Source organism: Rhinatrema bivittatum, chromosome 15 (assembly GCF_901001135.1).
Source record: "Rhinatrema bivittatum chromosome 15, aRhiBiv1.1, whole genome shotgun sequence".
NCBI classification, from domain to species: Eukaryota; Metazoa; Chordata; class Amphibia; order Gymnophiona; family Rhinatrematidae; genus Rhinatrema; species Rhinatrema bivittatum.
In genome coordinates, this window is record NC_042629.1 from 44,218,688 (window position 1) to 44,239,830 (window position 21,143).

At 40.8% G+C, this 21,143-nt stretch overlaps 1 protein-coding gene across 2 annotated transcripts in view; it reads left to right on the forward strand.

Annotated features, from left to right (window-relative positions):
* Window positions 1–304: 304 nt before the first annotated feature.
* The window catches only part of CD247 (CD247 molecule), a 93,760-nt gene continuing 72,921 nt past the window's right edge, over window positions 305–21,143 (forward strand). For both annotated transcript variants that reach the window (XM_029579218.1, XM_029579219.1), the window contains exon 1: window positions 305–442. In XM_029579218.1, the coding sequence (XP_029435078.1) occupies window positions 385–442 (58 nt within the window). In that variant the 5' untranslated portion in view covers window positions 305–384. The remainder of the gene's footprint in view (window positions 443–21,143) is intronic.

Below are 21,143 nucleotides of genomic sequence, written 5' to 3' on the forward strand. Positions count from 1 at the left end.
GATATATTCCTGTCTTTACCCTGTTGCCTGCAGGGACCTATAGTTCTGAATTCCCCACAGCATTCCTTAAATAAAACCAAGGCTACCAGTCCTTGCAGGCAATGGGGTAAAACCAGGACTGGATCAAAATGTCATGAAAATCTGCAGCCAGTGGGTAACTCTGGGTATGGGTGAACAGAGAAGTGAAGTCTGCCGAGAAACAGCCAAGTTTCCTGGTTGTGTCTGTGTCAGAGCTTTGCTGGTGACTGGTGGACTGAAAGATCTTTCAGATCTTCCACTTCCTGTGGAGGTGACAGAAGAAGAAAGGGAGCGAAGGAGTCTTTATGTCTTCCGTCTCGTCCATTTTCAAATTCTATCTGGGGCTCTGCTGTCATCTGACCCACAATGAAGATCAAGTGGTTTGCCCTTTCGGTGTTCTTGCAGGGGAATCTTCACATTACAGGTAAAAGACACATCTTACAAATTTAAGTAATGGTGGAAAAAGCAGCCGATCTGGTAATTGTACCCTGCTGAGCTCGGGAGATATATTGTCCATGGTCCTGGCAGACCTTACCTCTATATTATTAGTGCAGTTTGGAGATTAACTCTGGAAGTCATCAACTAAATGTTTTTAATATTTTTCGGACTGGAAAAGAACTCTGTGAAAGGACAGAGTGAAATAGACAGCCGTAGGATATCTGAGCCAGGAAGTAGTGCGCAACCTAGTAGAAAGCCCTTTAAAAAAAAAATGCAATCCTGGAGTTTTATAAAGTTGAACTGGTTGGAAGCTCTCCAGTATTCCCCTTTTCAAAGTAGGTGATTAATTTTATGTCTGAACATCTTTGAATATGCTTGGGGAACAGGCTTAGGAGGTTGAAGGCCATATACGGAATGATGTGCTCAAAGCACTCATATTGGGTGCATATTCAGACTGTGCAGGCTGAAAGGTATTTGTCCATTCCAGCCATCCTAGATACCCATATATGCAGCTGCTTTCCTTCGGTGCTAATTATGCTCACAAATGAATATTTCAAATTAACTTTCAAGTTTTGGATATCTTGCATGACATTCACTAACGTGTTGGTTCCATTTTTTGTCTTTGGGGAGGAAAGCTCAGTGCATTAGGTCCTTAATTAGCCAATCTACCATAGAGGGGGGAGCATGGCTGAGGTTCTTACCATCCCGTTTCTACCCCGCATAAGCTAAAATCTTGGCTCCATGCCTATAAGGGCCTTCTCTTTTGCACTTAACTTCCGCTCGGTGTGCACCTGGCCTGCTCTCTCTGAACATTCAGAAGCATACTGCCTGCTTATTTTCTTTTTCTCTCCTACTTTTACTTTTTTCTTCTCCCCTCTTAATCTTTGTGTTTCAAATTTTGACCATCTTTATACTGTGATTAATGGCTTTGATGGAAAGGGCTATAATCATTCTAATACAGAATGAGAACATTTGATGGTGTGCATTATGCGTGTTTCTGCTGTAAGTACATCCAAATAGTGGTGGTATCTTCGTGTTACGAGGACTGTAGTAGAAAGTGAGCTTGCATCCATTGGTTTATTGGTGTTCTCATGAACAAAAAGAGAGGTGTTCCAGGTACACTGAATTCTATAATATTTTATGTAAAATCTTATCTTGAAGAATGGAAGATAATCGAAATTTGGTTGCATACTTATACTGCGATGCAGCGGCCGCTCCAGAAATGTTTGCATGAAGGAGAGGGCATAAAGGGACGGGGGGGGGGGGGGGGGAGGGCACAGTGAATTTCAAGGTGGCCAAGCACCTTTCCCTCCAACCAATCAAAGTGGTGCAACCAGACTAGGGGGCATCTGGGGGTGAGCAAGCTACTTGAATGGGGGGTCTCCCCACCCTCTATGCACAATATTCATGATTAGAGCTAGAGTAAAAGATGCTTTTATTTAAAAAACCAAACAAATCTAAAAACTTTATTTTTATTGCATAACAGATAAGAGGGAACCTCCCCTAGACACCACGGAGTCAAATTTTGTCAAGTAATCTGAATTTTCTTTCAGCTTGAATATACTTTAAAAACATTTGTTCACTTTTGGCCCATTTTTTTGTTTTATCTAGGAGCACAGGCCTGCCATGCAGTTATAACAAATTCTGAATTTGGACACTTTACAATCAACCTTTTCACTTTTTAAAAGTGGAATAACAATAGCCATAGAAGGTTTGAACAAGGAAAAGAATGGCCATTGCATGTTTGTGGTTTGTAAGATAGGAAATGAGAAATTAAATATAAAACATACCTCCCAGCTATAGTAGAAATGGGTATGAATGTTCAGAGTGGAAGCTGCAAGGGAATTTATTTTCCCCTAATCTTTGTGAAGCAGAAACCCCTGACTGCTTGAATATCATCTCTAGTCCTGTTCTTGTATTAACGCTGCCACTTCAGAATGATTACGAGCCTACAGGGATGCACTTTACCTGCAAGATGCATTGGCTAAAATTCACTCCTAAATAGCTCTGAAAATGTCTTGAACCAGCTGGTGGGGGCCTAACTGTGCCTCCCTCCAATTGCCCTCGCTCACCTAATATTGCGTCCCCTATGTGTGAATTTGCTGCTTTCTCTTCCTTTATCACTGTGTGTCTGTGTGTGTGTGTACCTCTTCCAGTATGCATAGTACCCATGAAAGAAATAGAACGGTGTGTGTACGTATCATGAACTGTTTATTTTTCCTAGCTGTTTTGTTTATGTATGTTCACTTGTGCCCCTATAAAAAAAAAAATACACCATCTTCCTACCCACCTTGTCATCTCATCCCTAGTGTACCCAACCATTCAAAATACTGTCAGCGGTTAATTGCAAAGTGTCTCAGATTAATTTGACCTGTTTCTTCACTCATGAGCCATGAAAGTAAACCTTTCACAGGATATAGTGAACAAAGATGGTGAAGCCATTCTTTCTGGCTTGTGAGGATTTTTACATTTTTATTTTTGCAAGTTCTACAATTTATATAATGTACATGAAGTAACATTTGCAAACCAATAGGGTAATTTAGCCAATTTTGCATTAAAAATACAAGGAAAAATCATGTCAAGTTTAAGTCCCTGAAAAGGAAGCTAGAGAGGATTCAAGGGGAAGATAAAAAAAAAATACATTAATGCAAACAGGTACGAAGAGCCAAACAGAACTATATCAGTCGGTTTTCAAAAGAGAAATAAACAGCCACTAAGAGAATTTACTCCAAAAAGGGACGATGAGAGATTCTTGATCTGATTCCCCATTCTGATTCTGGCTATGAGTTGATGAAAGGAGAGGATAATTGAGACAGGTCACGGCAAATGGGACATCTTTCTGTCTATATACCAGTCTGCATTTACAAGGATAACGAGACAGAATCTGGGCTTGTGACTCATAAATATTGGTACAAGATTTCATTATTATAATTATACGTGCGTAACTATAACGAACAATTTTATTGCCCAGGTATTCTCTATAAAAGACTGAGATTAGTATGCTGGGATCTGAACTTGTAAATCCCACATTTCTTGCTGTTAACAGCAGAACTGTTAGCTCTTTATCAGCTATTCTCTGAATCTGCGTAGCAGTCATACGTATACTCTGTTTGGACTGAGTTTTGATCCGGATGAAAAAAAGATGTTTAAACAGTGCTACACATACAGTTGTGCTCATAATTTTACATATCCTGGCAGAATTTGTAAGATGTGAAGCGTTTTAAGAAAACATGAGTGATCAGACAAAATTCGTCTGTTGTTTTTAATGTGTTTCAAGTTAAACTATTTTATGTATCAAGAATAGCACAATCATAAAACAAACCATAGCAATAAAGGAAATAATAAAATGGTCCTGTTCAAAAGTTTACGTACCCCTAGTTCTTAATATCGTGCATTGCCTCCTTTTGCATCAATAACGACTTGCAGTCTTTTGTGATAGTTGTGAATGAGGCCCTTTGTTTTCTTATGTGGTAAAGCTGCCCATTCCTCTTGGCAAAAAGCCTCCAGATCCTGTAAATTATTTGGTTGTCTAGCATGAACTGCATATTTGAGTTCTCCCCAAAGTGGCTCAGAGATGTGGCGGTCAGGAGACCATGATAGCCACTCCAGAACCTGCTGCAGCCGCTGAAAGGTCGATTTAGCTTTATGTTTTGAATCATTGTCATGTTAGAAAGTCCAAGTGCGCCCCATGCACAGTTTTCTGGCTGATGAATGAATGCAAATTCTCCACCAATATTTTTTTTTTATAAGATGCATTCATCCTGCCATCAAATTTTGAATAAATTCCCTGTGCTGCTGTAGCTCCCCCCCCCACACACACACACAAAACAGCAGAGATCCACCTTCGTGCTTCACGGTAGAGAAGGTGTTGACTCCTCTCCAAACATAGCAATTATGGTTGTGACCATAAAGTTCCATTTTGGTCTCATTAAATTATTTTGTTTCAGAAGGTTTGAGGCTTCTCTAGGTACTGTTTGGCGTTTTGTCAGTGGGCTGTTTTGTGGCATTGGTGCAGCAATAGCTTTTTTTCTGGCAACTCTACTATGCAGCCCATTTTTTGTTGAAGCACCTCCTTATTGTGCATGCTGAAACACCCACACCACTTTGTTTAAGAGAAGCCTGTATTTCAGTAGAAGCTGCTTGTGGGTTTTTCTTTGCATCCTGACAAATTTTCCTGGCAGTTGTCTGAAATCTTTCTTGATCTACCTTGGTGTTAACAGAACCCATAATTTTTCACTTCTTGATCAGAGTTTGAACAATACTGATTGGCATTTTCAAATCTTTGAATATCTTTGAATATCCTTTTCCTGATTTATAAAGTTGAAATACTTTTGCTCGCAGATCCTTTGACAGTTCTTTTGCTTTCCCAAAGCTTCATTAACCACCAAAGTCAGTGCAGCCCTGGATGACATGCACAAGAGTTTCTGGAGCTAAGAAACTCATCGACTATTTATACATAGACACTAATTACAATCAAACAAGGCACAGGTGTGGATACCTACCCTTCATTGCCATTTCAACCTGTGTGTGTCAATTTGAGTGTATATTATCAGCCCAAACATTCAAGGGTATGAAAACTGTAGAACAGGACCATTGTATTATTTCCTTATTGCTATGGTTTGTGCTGTTCTGTGATGCATAATAGTTTAATTTGAAACACATTAAAATTAGCAGATGTGCGTTTTGTCTGATCACTCATGTTTTCTTAAAATACTATACATCTCACAAATTCTGCCAGGGGTATATACATTTTTTTTTTAATTTATATTTTAATGAATTTTAAACAATTACAATCAAGAAAACACTTCTTGTTTGAAACAAATACAAATCAAAATACATCAAGGAAATTTAACTATATTTACATATAATTTTGTATCATAAGTCAAAGTCCACAATCCGAGATCTAAGTTTTAATCCTCAGGAATTCTGTTTCAAAACAGATTTAAAAGAAAATGAAACTCTAGCACTGTGATATATATCATCAATAAACAAATCTTATGTCAGATTTCCCTAGTCTAATGGGGATGAACTTTCGGGCATTAATTTTTTCTCCACCAGAAATGCTGTAAGCTGATTTGGATGAAAGAAAACATAAGATAAACTTTGATATTTAACTAAACATTTACAAGGAAACTTTAACAAAAACATTGCACCAAATTCCAAAACTCTTGGTCTCAAAATTAGGAATTGCTTCCTTCTTTTTTGAGTACTTTTGGAGAGATCGGGAAATATATTCACCTTATAACCCATAAACAACTCTGATCTATGTCTAAAAAACATTCTCAGTGTCCATTCTTTATCTGCTTCTATTAAATAGGAAACCACCAAAGTAGCTGGTATAGTTTGATCATTCTGAGATGTTTCCAGGAATTCAGTTAAATTTAGTTGTATGGTATCATCATTAACCTTCCTTTTTCCTTCCTCCTTACTAACACTACTACTTGGGATATAATATATCCTGGAGGGGGTATATAAATTTGTGAGCAGAACTGTATAATAGAAAGCTGGGTACAGTTTTTATTTTTTGGCTAAAACAAAATTTAAAAATTCACTGGCTCATTCTTTACACTTCTTTATAAGTAAGATTGCAGGAATGAAATGATTGTTGACAAATCGGGTCCATTTTGTCAAAGATTAGAACTGCAGATTTAATCTTTTACTGAACTGTAACAATTCTATTCCCTTCTATGTACGGAGAGATTATTATGCCACAGAAGAACCATTTTGAAACTTCCTACGGGTCATGCTGTCCAGTGGGTACTTTGGAACTACGGGACTGCAAGCTTCTTTTCAAAGGGGAAACTCCCTGCAGATTTTCCTTTAAAAAAAAAAAAAAAAAAAAAGCATGGGGCTGGCCCACACCCTGTGAGTACAGAGTGCCCACATACCTAGCGACTGCTCTAAAGCAGGTTCAAAGTATATGCAATGATTTTGAAAATGCAGTCATCGCACGCACGTTCCCTCCCCTGTCCTAACTTCTACCTGCTTTTTCCCGAGGGCAGAAGAATGCACGCTGTGAAACAGGGTTAATGAATGTGCATTTAGCTTCCTATGAATGTTTGCTCATTGCCCCTTAATGCACAGCCTCATGGAAACACACTGACAAACTGTAATGCTTTGCATAATTAGCTGAGACCGTTTTCTGGATCTGGAAATTCTCTCCATTATTGTTTGGTTAGCATCACCAGGTGTATGCAGTGCTTTACAGAGGCACATAATAGTCCCTGCTCCTTGGAGCTTACAATCTGTCCTCTCCTTTCTTCCTGCTCAAAAAGGAATAGCCTAACATTTGCGTAATAAAAATTAACCAGTTGCTGAAGAATGCCCCTTAGGAGAGGTTAAGGCTCTGATACTTGCTGCAAAATTCCCTCACAGAACGTATGTACTGCTCAGCGGGCAAGGGGATTGCAGGTTATTAACAAAACTTAAAAATGAGTGTGGTTCATGATTAGGAGGATGAATAGAGGAATTTTTTTTACTATTTTTAGCTTTTTCTTTCTGGGCTCTTATTTACTGAATATATCTTTAAACAACTCAATATATCATAGCAATTTTTAAAAGCCCATTCACAAGCATAAAACATTTTGAAAATTGCCCCCAAAATATTCATATGATAGAAACACTTTGACATAGTGCTAATAAAAAAAAATATGGTGCATCATTTCAAACCGTACTTATGAAGTTCGGAATTAAAAACGGCTGTGCATGCTGTGCTGTTGGCATGCTTACAATATAACTCTTTCTGCTGCTTTAGGATTCAGCTGGTGCAAACCACAGTGGCACGCGTGGTCTTGGGTTGTCATTTTAGAGACCGAATCAGCCCAGTGCCCAGAGCTCTTTCTCGGTTGCTTGTGGGCTCAGTTTTAAGATCTCGAGTTTAACTTTTAAAGCTTTGAACAGCCCTGGAGCCAGCTTCTTAAAAGAGAGTTTACTAAGGTATGTGCCAGGGTGAGCCTTGATGTCCTCCAGAAGCTCTTCTGTGCGTCTTCATTGAAAGATTTTAGACTGATTTGAAAACTCAGGCGCATGCCTTTTCCTGTATAGCACCTAAACTTGGAAACCTGATTCCAAGGGAAGCGTTGTGAGAACAATTGTATTTGGCCTTAGATGCTTGATTAAAAAAAAAAAAAGTGGCTTTTTAAAAGTGCTTTTCATTGTAAGACAGTTATATTTCATTTTACTGATTTTTTTGGGTTTTTGTTCTGATTTTTTTTTGTAAGTCATACTGAAGGTAGTTTTGAATTTCTTGAGGCCAATATTCAGTAGGCTGGGTAGTAGACAAGTTATCTGGCTAAGGTTAACCAGATAAATTTATCCCATATATTCAACAGGATAAACATCCCGCTGAATATGCAAGTATAAAGTTATCTAGCTACATATAGCTGGTTAACTTTAGGCCTATCCGGCCAGCATTTTAAATATGGCCGATTAGGCCTAAAATTGGCCGGCCTCTTCAAAAGATATCTGGGTAACTAGCGCTCATTACTAAATAAATACATTAAAAATCATGGGCCTCCCTCCCGAGTATCAGTCAACCGTGGCCCCAGCCCCTCTCCCAACCCCTTCATCAGGTACCAGTAAAAAGTATGCCGCAACGTCGGTTTTGGTCCTCCTCCTTCCTTCTATCACCTCTAAATAAAAAACTTAAACCCCCACCCCCACCCCGGCATCTGACGCCCTCCCTGCCACCCACCCGGTACCTTATCTGGGCCAGTTCTTCCGCCAGGATCGCAGAGCAATGCGATCCCGGCCGCTTCCAGCGTTACTCGTGGCTTACTTTTTACTTGTACCTGTAAGAAAAGCACTTAACGACTGACTAGTAGCACTTACGTGTTTCAATGCCCAGAAACAGTAAGGACATAGGGGGCTTGATTTTAAGAAGTGTTTACACATTTAAAATTGGGTTTTACATGTGTAAATGCCTCTTACCCGTGGAAGTGGTATTGTGAAGACCTGTCATTGAATTGTCCTAGGATATTCACATGTAGGTGTACTTTATCTGCATAAGTGGCTTTTTCAAATTGCTACTGTAGTACCGTATGTTACATTTACGCATGTAGCTCCTTGTAAAACTACCTCCTTAGTGATTGGAGTAGAGAGTTAGGACAGTGGAGACCTTTTAATTGAATTTCTCTATCCACCTCTTGCTGTGTGTCCTTGAGCAGTCTCTCTTAAGCTCCCTGTGCTGACTTTTTGAGTTTGTAAGTTGTTGGGCGACAGACCTACATAACCATGCAAATGATCTTATACAGCACAGTATGCAATGAAGGGCAAGGTAGAAGTACAAAATATTAGGGGATGGTATTCAAAGGTTCTTACATAGGGCAATGCCCCTGTTCCCAGGGGCGGGTAAAAGCACATGCGCTCTTTCACAGCACACAAACCTTTTCCAGCATAAAAAGTGGTGAGGCATAAGGTGGAGGGGTGCGCGAGTGAAAGTTCGTGTTAAGATTTGAAATTTCCACTCTTGCTTTCACCTGCGTGCTTTGCATGAAAATGAGCTGGCGGGACTGCAAGCCCCGCAGGTAGTATCCAAATTTGTTCTCAATGACTTCAAATTAAGAAGGCCAGACTATACTCCTCCAAAATTGTCCGTCTTAGATTTTTGTTCTGTTTTTACTTTTTTTTTTTTGTGTGTTTGATGGATTTTTAAAAATTTCTTTGCGCCTTTGCATAACTTGTGTGATCATCTTGACACAATTCACTGATATAACTTTCCAAAACCCATTTTATGACCTTTCTTGAGAATTCTCAGAGTTGCAGGCAGGTCTGAATTCTGTAACTTGATAAGTGCATTTCAGAAAGTTCTTGGACAGTCAGACTACCATGACTGCGCCGAGTAGTGTCAAAATCCCGTTCCTACCAAGCCATTCTTCATGGACTTTAGAGCTTGGTCTTTGCCTGAGAAATTTTACTCCCAGCCCTTGACACACATGTTAGGGAATTGTCACTGAGCAATAGATAAAAGAATTTAGTTCATCTTCTGGTTAATAGTGAGAATCACGTGTTTGTGCTGGTTGCTTAAGACATCTACTGACCTGATTAGAAGTAGAGTCGTCTTTTTTTTTTTTTCTCCATTCATACCATATAGATTATTTTTCATGAGACAAAATAATTTCTTAAGCCTCAAAAGTAAAAATATATTTCAATGAATTTAGTGCTGGGTGGTTCTTAAACCTTTCTCCCTCTGTAAAAGAGCAGAAGATTTGTTTGTCTAAGGTCCGGGTTTTCCAAGTATCCTGGTGACCCCCCTCCCCCAGCAGTTGGGTTGTCAGGATAGCCACAATGAAGATGCATGACATAAATCTGCATATACAGGAATAGCTCTTCAGCAGTATGCAAATATTTCTTATGCATATCTATCGGAAATCTTAAACCCAAGTGCTCTGGGGTCTCTGGAACGGGTTTAGGAAGCTCCGTTCTCCATTTTCTTCAGGACAGTTTTTGTTCAACTTAATTTCTTTACATTGCTGCCACAATGGCATTTTCTGATCTATTTATTCTGTTAGCTACCAGGGAAGAGACAAATGGCATCACTGAAAAAGGAGTGGTGGTCTGCACGTGGATTAGAGATGGGTCAATTATTTTTGTTTATTTTTTGCATTGCAATCCATGTGCTGATTTCTGCAATCCCAGAAAAATATTTTATTTTTTTCAAATAAAAATCAAAGTATAGGTAAAAAAAATGGAACAATACCAAGATGGAGTCTTGTCCTACTGGATTCCTGGTCACCATGCTAAAATTTGTCCCATTTTTAATTAGCATATTGGTTAGGCTAATATTATACACATTTTAACAATTGGAACTACATTTCTAAGTTGAAGATGACAATGCCATTTCAAATAATGCTTAAAAATAAAATGAGAATGATGCTACATTTTTGGGACTAATGGATAACGTTTTGTAATGAGTGGTCTAAAAATGCTAGGCTTTGTTTTCATGTCCAAGGTGAATTGAAGAAATATTACTTGTGAAATGCAGTCACTAAACTCCTGCCTGCAAGTATCCAGCATCAAAACTGCAGTTCCTAAGCATAGGTTCCAGTTTTGATGGGATGAAAAATACCTTCAGTTCTTTTCTTGACTGCTGATTAGATTGAAATTTCCATACCAAAAAAAAATCAGTATGTTTCTTTTTAGAAAAACAATTAAGATACATAACAATGCTATGTAATAAAACCTATATTATAAATCCAGATTAGAAGGCTTTGATTAATCACACACAGGCCGATGCAATATCGCGTGTCCCTTTTAGCATGGCAGTTCATGTGTGTCCAATAAGGAGATCAGCGCTTCCAAAATGCACCTCCAAACTCACATAGCTAATAGCACTCATCACATGTAAATTCCAACTAGATGAGGCTATTAGCTATTACCCCGCGATCCAAAAAACCCCCATGCGCCCGAGGCACACTTTTTAACCCTTCAAATTTTACGCCTGCCCAGAGAAGGCGTAAAGGCTTCCCGCAAGTCAAGGGCTCAACTAAAAACAAAAAAACTGCTTTTCTGTGGTTCACTGCTTCACTTACTGCTGATTGGTCTATTCGCGGTCACATGTCAGCCTTTCAGAAGGCTGCCTGAAAGGGAATTGGTCCTTTTTACTGACACTTTTCAGTGAAAAAGACCAATCGGGACCAGCCTTGCCAGGGGGTGGGGAGGGAGCTCTGGACAGGCTGTTGTGGACATACAGCCACTTCTCCTGGGTGCTCAATGCAGAGCACTAGAGATGCACAAACTCTCCATTGCATGTCCCTCTTAGCGTGGCAGTTCATTTGTATTGTATCGAGCGCCCAGGAGAGGTGGATGTGTGCTCGTTCAAAAAGCGTGCGCCCAGTTTGGATGCACTTTATATGCATGATATTGTATCAGCCTGACAGAGATTTCCTCCTAATACATGCAGTAAGCCTGTACTGGCTAGTGTGCAGTGCTGTGCTGTGCTGTAAATGCCAGTCAAGTTTGGGAATTTAATTTTTCCTCTTCCTCCTTTTGGGCTTCGAGCCCAGTCAGTACTGCCTTCTACTGGCCTATGGAACCATGAGCCTTCGTTTGCAGCTACCTGGAACTTTTACACTCCCCCTACCCCCGCCATCGAATCAAAGTAGCAGTCCGAGTAGCACTCGGGAAGTGTGCCAGGAGCCACATACATAAAACCCAGGTACATGGGCAGTGGGAGTCCTGCCAGTAGGTATCACTCTTGAACAACGGCTGAGACTGCCGAGGAATGGAAAAGCTGTTGTATGTTTTGTAATTGTGCTTAAAGCTCTTAGGGGCAGATTTTCAAAGGGTTACGCGCGTAACCCCGAAAACCTGCTCCTGCAGCGCGCCGAGCCTGTGTCCCAGGACTTTGAAAAAGGGGCGGGAAGGGGGTGGTCCCAAGTCCTCCGGCACAGCTGCTGTGCCGGGGGATGGCGCACCAGCAGCTGGCCGGTGCACATAAGTTACATCTGAAATAAAGGTAGGGGGGGGGATTTAGGTAGGGCTGGGGGGTGGGTTAGATAGGGGAAGGGAGGAGAAGGTGGAGAGGAGCGGAAGGAAAGTTCCCTCTGAGGCTGCTCCGGTTTCCCTCGGAGGGAACGGGGAAAGCCATTGTGGCTCCCCTAGGGCTCGGCGCGCGCAAGGTGCACAAGTGTGCATCCCCTTGCGCACGCCGACCCCGGATTTTATAACATGCGTGTGGCTGCGCATGCATATTATAAAATCGGGTGTACATTTGTGCGCACCGGGTAGCGTGCACAAATGTAGGCCACGCACGCAGGTTATAAAATCTGCCCCTTATTGAATAAGCAGCTTTATAAGTGTAAATTATAAATAAAATAAAGCTAGGTTTCCTGTGGCTGGACGATGACTGAAGGTTTTAAGATGCTTCTCCTCTTTCCTTCTCCACCCCTTCTTACAGGTATGTAGTTGTTTTTTTTTTTCTTTCTTTCTGTGGATTTCATAAGCTTGTCTTGGTGAAACTCTGTGCGGTACCGATTTTTGATGTTTCCTCCTGATGGTGCAGCATCTTCTTCGGAAAATTTTAGTGTAGAAACACTAGCAGCATTTACACCCTGAAACATTGTCCTATTGCTGACCCACAAATTGCAATCAAACTCGGGAAGTGTGCCATTTTTCTAGTGTGAAAGGAATTCTCGTTGCGCTTTTTCTGCAGAATTGGCTACACAGCTTCCTCTGGATTAAAGAGAGCTGTGGGTCAGGTAGAAGAGGGTTAGACGTGATGGATGAGTTGGAATGTAGGCAAATAAGGCAAGTATCTGGGATACCAGGCCTGGGAAGTGCCACCCTACCTCATGGAGGGGGGGTTAGTATTCCCTGCTGCTGCTGTACTGATAGGAGGAGCTCTAAGCATTCTTACCTGGCTGCTAGCTTCTGGTTATGCCATATGAGGGGCATCCTTTATGCCGCTAGTAGAGCCTGAGATGCAGTTGCTGCCCTGAAGAAATGGACACTGCATCCTGGTGCTGGCGATATCCTACAGCCTTGTGTCTCTGAAGAGATTAGTATGATCTCGCACATTTCCAGACTGGTTGTATGGAAAGTGATGTGTTAGCATAGGCTAATTTTGATAGTGAAATTGGACTGTTTCTAGATCACTCCTGGCTTTTGCTTGTGTGTTAGAGCTGACATCTTCCCTTCTCTCTGGATCTTTGCCTCGGCCCTGACATTAGCGGCCTATTTGTTTCCAAGCCCCTGCTTACTACCTTTAGCTTTGTCTGTTTTGAAGAAGACGGTCACAAAAATACTAGTGAATACGCTCAATGAGTTTAACAATAGCATCTTTTTCTCCTAGGTATCCAGTCTTGAGTCCATTTCAGAGGAGGTTCCCAGATGCTGCGACTGAAGCACTGGAAAGCTTTATTTTATTTTGTGGGATTTGATGATCTGCTCTGTTTTTGATATATATAGCCCATCATCCTGCAGTCATTTGGGAATTAATTGAATAGAAAGAAGGCAGAGAACCATACATCTTTGCCTGTGTTGAATGGGAAAACCTGTGCTATCCCCTGTGTTTTGTTGGTTTTTTCTGGTTTCTCTTCTTGATGATTTTAACTGCATGTTAGTACTTGGCGTATTCAGTTGTCTTGAATCTGAGGGCTTTGGAGTTTGGCAGGAACTATGTGTTAGGACAGTAGCTGTGGAGACCCGCCTCTTACATCTGGCCACTGGCCACAGCTAAACTTTGTGATACATTTCATGGGCCTCTTCTCTCATATTCCAATGAAGCCATACTTTTTATCAGAGTGTTGGTGTCTTTTATTGGGCTGGTCTGATGGCCCCTCGTGCGTTGCCAATGATGGAGACCTGAGTTTAAATTGCTGAACTCGGCTTCTGCTGCTTGGGCCAGATGGATGCTGTAGGGACTGCATTTACAAGGCAAGGGGACGAGCCTGTCCTCATACGACACGGGCTAAGACCTGTTGCTGCAAGGACTGGAGGGGAGATGGTTAAGACAGGAAACGGGGAGAAAACCTCAGGTAGTTGCAAAGGAAGGCTCATGGCAGTGTAGCCCATTAGAGGCTAATTCCAATTAAAAAGAGAGCAAAACGGAGCAGGAGGAAATTAATGGGCCAAAAAAATAAAACTCTCTTCTTTTTAAATGGTGTGTAAAGAAAGAGCTGTGTTTGCTACCGAGTTGTTCCCTAAAGATTTTTTGTGTGTAAATCCTCCAGGTACAAGCTTTAAACCTCCGAACTGTAATATAGGAAAAATGTGAAATGCTTCTCAGGGTTGTGGGGGTGGGAGGGAAATCTTAAGCAATTTATTCTGGACTTGCTTATGCATAATATTTGCCTAGAAGGAACCTCCTCCTCTTTTGGGGGGGATCCTTAGCTGCAGCATTTAATCTTCACCACTTTTAAGTTCTGCCATTGTAGGCCTTTCAGGTGGTCCCTGTGGCTTTCAGCTTTCTTTACGTGTGCACTGCTTGCTGGAAGGGGATATTCCATCTTCCCCCTTCAGTCATGCATCTCTATCCAGGGACCAATAGATTGAGCTTCCATGATCCAGACTACAGGTATGTCGCAATCTAATAAGCTTTTTTGCAGTGTCTAATAAGATAACTACGGTATGGCTCTTCCTTTTAGGTTCAGCATGCCACTTTTTCTTTGTAGTTTGTTTTTCAGAGAATAACACATCTTTACATTTATTTGAAACATTTTCATTCCTCAACTTCCATGTTGTATCTGGTGGTGCCCAGAATTCTCTTGGTAAGTCGGCGGCCTTGTGTTTTGGGCATTTTTTTTCTTTTTATTTCATCCCATACATCTCATCTTACCTTCTATGCTGGAACCTTGAAACAGGTCCTGCCTGGACCAGGATTTGTTGGTTGCGTAGAGAGGTCCATTTTGCATCTGATGTGTATTTCCCATGGGATTTAGAGAGGGGACCTAGTGTGGCTCATAGGCTACTGTATTTGCTATATTTGATATGCTATCAATACAATAACATATACATAAAAAGGTAAGGACGAGCCCCTCCTCTAACAAGGGGTCAGGAAGGCATTCCCACCCAAACCAGTACTCCAAAAGCAAATACATTCTGACCGTCCCATTTGGTATTGCCCCTTTGGAAGTGATCCACCCCTCTCCTTACAGCAGGCCAGCTCTTATGGTTTACTCTCCTGTTTCCCCACTTATAGGAAATGTGCTCAGAGTGGTATCTCTTTTGTTACTGACATACATGATCCAATTCAATGTACACCAACATCTCTCTCCATAAAATGCAATCCCAAATTCTTCTCGCCTTTGTCGCCTCAGAATCTCGGAAATGAAGCCTGTTCCTCCGGGAGACAGTGAGGTCATTTTATTTTATGCATATGCACTGAAGTGTGTTCTAATTATCTCATATGGTGCGACGGTGTTAATTGAGTTTGATGTTACTTAATATTCAGCGTTTTTTTTTGAAGGGGAAGAAAGCTCTCTGGTGAGAGCCCTGTTAACGGCAGGTTGTTGTCAGACTGTCAGCAAAAGCGGAAAATAATTTGTTTTCCTGTTGGAAAAAATTCCATGAATGGAGAAATCAGACACGGCGGGTGAGAGAAATCTGCATATTTTCAGAATATATGAATGCATTTTAATTACATGGTAGCATTTGGGGGAATATAATTTTTTGTTTTTCCTTGCAGTCTGTCCAAGAACAAATCACAGATGGAACCTTTTAGGGCAGTAAATTCAGAGTAAAAGGAGCTGTAATATTATAAAAATAGGATTCTCGGTAAAAATGCAGGTTATGTATATTCATATTTACTAATGAGGCCGATTTAGAATAGAAGCTTTAATGGAAAAGCTGATGGTTATCAAGTTATTAGTGAGTAATACATGTTTTTATGCCTTGCATATGAGTAATGACTGTAGAGGTGGAGATTACACACACACAAATCATCTGTGGGCTGGAACTTGCAATCTGGAAGGTAGTTTCCAGTATATTTGGATGATATTGGCAATTCAGGGAAGAGGCATTTTTATAGCAAAGGCAAGGTTAAAGCCTCTGAACTATCAGCAAGGTGTGACCAGGGAAACACCAGCAGAAAATATCAGGGGAGGGAAGTCAGGAGAGATCATCTGTATGCATTTTTTTTTAATAATCTCCGTACTTGTTTTCCTTATTTCAATAAAGATACTCCCTTCTCCTACATAGGAATAATTGTGGGTGGCAGGGTTTCCCCCAGCATTGTTGTCTAATCATCTTGTTGAATTTCCACCCATGTCAGTGGGTTAGTAGAGAGAGGCCTTCTAGATGTTTGTCCCGTTTTTACTACTGTAAAAGTGCAGTTGGCAGAGGACCCTGTGTTTTAAGGGTGCCCCTTTATTAAGGACACAGTTGCCAATAGTACCAATCTGATGAATTTGTTTACCTTCCATATTAAGGAAACTTGCTTAATTGGTAGAAAACCGTGGAATCTGTCTGATCAGAGCAAATAAAAAAAATGAGTTTGGTTAGACAAAAATACATCCATTTTGTAGGAATACCTGAAATATTCCCACACGTCTTAGTTGTAAACTTTTTTTTGTTCCCAATACAATTGTGTGTGTAAGGTTAAAAAGTACAAAAAATGTTCCTTTGAATTATCAACTTTACAAACAACCTACATTTCATTAAGGACACCTTTTTTGCAAGTTATGAAATTCCTGTATAACAAGTATCGGAAGATCCCTCCAAAGATCGGCTTTATTTGAAAATCTCTGTCCTAGAATAGGTGGTAAGCTAGATTATTTAACTAGAACATGTATTAAGTGCAGGGAGTAGTGCTTTTGTAACATTTTCCTCTCCAAGATTTTTACAAAGGACTGAAATTTCAGCGATCAGGTAGTTGTCAGAATACCTATGACTTGGTCCCAGCAGTACTGGAACTCCTGTTTACTCTAGGACAGCTCCAAGGTGTCCATGCACTACACATCTTATCTTATTTCAGCCTCAATGTTACAGAAAGGACAGGGTTGCATGTGTAAGAGGACTGATTGTCTAGGCACTGGGAAACCAAAAGTGGAGGAGAAGCGACCTAGTGATTAGGGTTCAAATACATATTATTATATATTAAAAGAGCTACATTTAGTTGGTTAGTAGAAAAATGCACGTGAAAAAACAATTTCAGGCTTTCTTTGCAGTGCTGCAAGGAACTTACACATTGGCAATGATAATTGACAGTTTTCACATTCCCTGTTAAATGTATTCTTCACCTGATATCCCAGCCATAGCTTGTCAGGGGGCCCTCTCTGCCAAGTGAAGTGTATGTTATTACAAAGAGAATTTGTTCTAAACATAACATAAGAAGATATGCCATTCTGAGCCAGACCAAAGGCCCGTTGAGACTGGCACCTTGGCTCTGACAGTGGCTAATCCAGATCCAGAGGAAGTATTTATTTATAAAATGTATAACTGTGATCTGCCATGCTCAGCAAGGAATAGAGAATACATACACCGAATGTAAAACAACATACACATGGGGTGAATTTTAAAAGCCTGGCGTGTGCCGAAGTTGGGCTGGTGCGCACTGTGCAGATTTTAAAAGACGCTAGTGTACGCGTACAAAAATGTTTACAAAAAAGCAGCGGGGCATGGGTGTTCCAGGATTTCTGAAGGAAACCAGCACGCAAATATTTACACGCACAAGTGCACACCGGGGTCCTCTAGCTGCGTAACTTTACTTCTGCTATGGATGGCGTGTAAGTCCTAAAACAAAAGAAAAACTAGGCTAATCAGCAGGGTTTTAATGGTAGGGGCTAACGGGGTAAAAGGGATGCTAATTAAGTAAGTCCTGTCCTTTACCTGGACAAATTGGTAATTGCTTCAGCGTGCATGTCTACTAACATCCCCCCCACTTACACGGCAGAAGTGGCATTTGTGAGCATCCATAGAAAATGTTCATGTGTACAGCTTTTTATATATCATGCACACATATATGCACCTATGTTATAATATGGCCGCTTCCTCTGGCGCGAGCTGCCCTACACGCGTACATGTGCACCCACGCAGCTGTTTCAAAGTTACCGTCCTATTCTTTAGCTGAGCTGAACTCACTCCCACCCCGCCCTCTGCCCAGTCAACCAGTACCTGGCAGATCCCAAAGAGTAGATCCGATTCCTTGTTGCTCACTCCGAGTTAAGTGGCTTTCCGCTCTGCACTGGATGCCTTGACCACATTCTCTGGCACAAATTCCACAGCGTTTAATTGTATGTTTGGAGAAAATATCTTTTTCACTCATTTGTTTCAATGTGCTACCTATTAGTTTCATGATGGTTCCCTAGTCCCCAATACTGTTTGAAAGGGTAAATAACCATTCCACCTCACTCATGATTTTATAAAGCTCTATTGTATCTCCTTGTGATCTAAACATGTGGACCCTAGCATGGCACAACAGTGGCACAGCAGAATCTGCTTCAAGTCTGTTTTTCCCTGAAGGTGGGCTGGCATAATTCATGCCATGCACATGATCCTGGGGACGGGAGGTTGGCTGCCGCTATTGGGGGTGGTCACTGCTTGCCGTAAAGCATGGCATCGAATGATCGCCAGTGAGGGTCCATCATGTTTCCCACTCAAGCTGCCTGAGATGAGCGAGAGAGGGGAATAGAGCAGATGACCTTTTGCAAAATGTTTCTGTGCAAAGACTTTAAGCATGTTGACTGGCCCTGATGTTTCGGTAGACAGTGACTTGTTTGCAGAACTGCTTTACAACACATTTTCCACATACCCCTGACTTGACATGCCGATTTCAGCTTTCCACAAGTCAGCGGAAAGTGTTGATGTTATTGAGGCAGCTGAAAAATGAGTGACCCAGGCCTGGTTTCAACAAGAACTGCCCACTGAGCCACGCAGGGCAGAATGTCCCAGGTTTGGTTATTGTCTGGAGATGTTACGTTACTGCTCCATTCTCTATCAACAAATTGATTTTAGTAAATGCCTGACTGACAGGGGCAAAGTAAGTGAATCGCTGAATTAAAACAGTAAATTGAAAGCAGTTTTATTTATTTGTGAGCCTGCTTCACTTCACATCTGACTCTTATCTGCTTCATTTTGTGGGACTGTGGTTTTAACTGTCTTCAGGGCCTTAAAGCGCCACCTGTGACTGTGGAAGTCCTGATTAATAAAAAAAATAAAACCTAAAGCAGATCCTCCTTGTTTACGAAGAATAGCAGTAGAGAAGCCTGACCTGGAATAGATGATGGGTGAGATTTTACATGAGAAAAGGTCTGTAGGCCGTGCACAATACTTGTGCTAGCAAACTTCAGAATCAGCCCCCTGCCCGCTGAGCTGTTGCCAGAGTCATGGGTAATGTAAGCAAGAACTGAAAAAGTTATGGTAAAGAACGCCGTCTTCAATAGTTTGACACAAGTGCTGTCTTGTAACATGCCTATGTTATCAGTGCAAACTCTTGAATGAGACCACCATAATTTACATGACTTAATATCACACTAACATAATTTGGACCACCAATCTGATGGACCAAATATTATCGTATTGGTATTACTGGTTTATAATATTGGTATTATTGGTTTATAATATTGTGCTAAGCATTGTAACAACTGTACAGAAACATATGCCCAGAAGAATTGCTTGGCTCCATGAACAGACCATTTCTCTGCCACAGCACTGTGTTTTTAGATTTTCAGCTCTCGGATGTGACGATGTTTTTGAACAAAGATATTAAGCATTCAACAGGCCCCTCCCCACCCCACTGTTTGTCAGTTCAGCGTTTGTGTGTTTTAAAGATATTGAGTTGAATAACTAACCAGCCTGGAGCTTTTTCTTCTAATGGCTGAAAAAGAGATGGTACAAGCTGATGCTGTGGTATTTATAGAAACTAGTGATGAAGATCAGAGGTCACACCTGCTTGCGGTACAGAGGTTACTGCTTTGACTGGAAAGGGAAGCCGTCTTTGCTGACCCAGAAACTTAGAACATATTGTGATCCTCTACTTTTTGGATCATGCATTACAACCACTCTTGGTGTTGAGGATCATTTGGCTTCCATATTTAACCCAGTTCACTCCTTTTATAGATCTTATTCAGTAAGATCATTTTCGTATGCTATGCCCATAACACAAAACTTTCATGATTATTATAGGACTAAACACTTGCTTTTGGTGCTGTATGTTTAGCGCTATAAAAATGTTAAGTAGTAGACTAAGTATGTTAGTGTGTATTATTACATAATACAACAGATGAGGCCTTGTAGGAAGAAGGTCAGAAATATTGTCTGGTACCTAATTTAACTTTGTCATTCAACAAAATCAGTCATAAATAGGGCTGCTGCTGTTAATCCCTACCTCACCCATATCCTCCAGTCTGTACCCAATAGGAAAAATTCTTAATTCTAATATAATTTAGCTATTGTTTTGGTATCCTATTAGATAGCACACATCCATAAATGGTTGATGAATTGGTTAAAAAGAGATTCTGTACCTGGAAGAGGGAAAATTGTATTTATTTTATATTTTTTACATGGTCGTTTCTTCCTCCTCTTCCCAGGCTTCCAGCTGAATCATAACCAGCGTATATTAGATTAGGTAGGACTCTGAGTCTTCCTGTGCTGCTACCTGAGGTTTCCCCCTATTTTATAACCCCTTATCTAGCCAGCCATTGCTGTGAAAATCCTTGGCTAAAGGCCACAGGCTGAGGCTTTTTCCAGAACTTGGTACAAGTTTGACCAGTAGATGTCGCTAGTTTGCAATAGTTGAGATTTGCTCTCCCTCTCCCTGCCCCTCCCCCAATTTCCAGTCAAGTGACTGTGAGTGCTGCTTCTGCATCCTAGGAATTGTACCCATGTCCTCTACATGGCCGTGCATAGCCATCTACTAGTCTGGCACAGGAAACCTTTTTATTTTTATTTTTATTGTAATTTGATTTTCTAGACATTGGTGCTAAATTGCGACCTCTGTTGCCACCTTTGTGTTAGGTCAGGTGACTTGAGGGCAGGAAGTTGAATGACTGAGTGCTAGTAGGTAATTGGGGACATACCCTTATATGTAAAATGGGTATTGTTGTTTGACATTTAAAGGTTTTCATAGTTTAATGGGAATTGCTGAATCAGGTCAAGTTTGCATTGGAATACAAAGGCCATAGCCACTCTTGGGTGAAGAATCTTTTCTGAGAAGTGACAGTAAAACCAATCAAAATATATGAAGTAGCACATGGAATCTCTGGTTAATCCTCTCTATTTTAGATGCCAATCTAAATAATTTATAAAGCAAT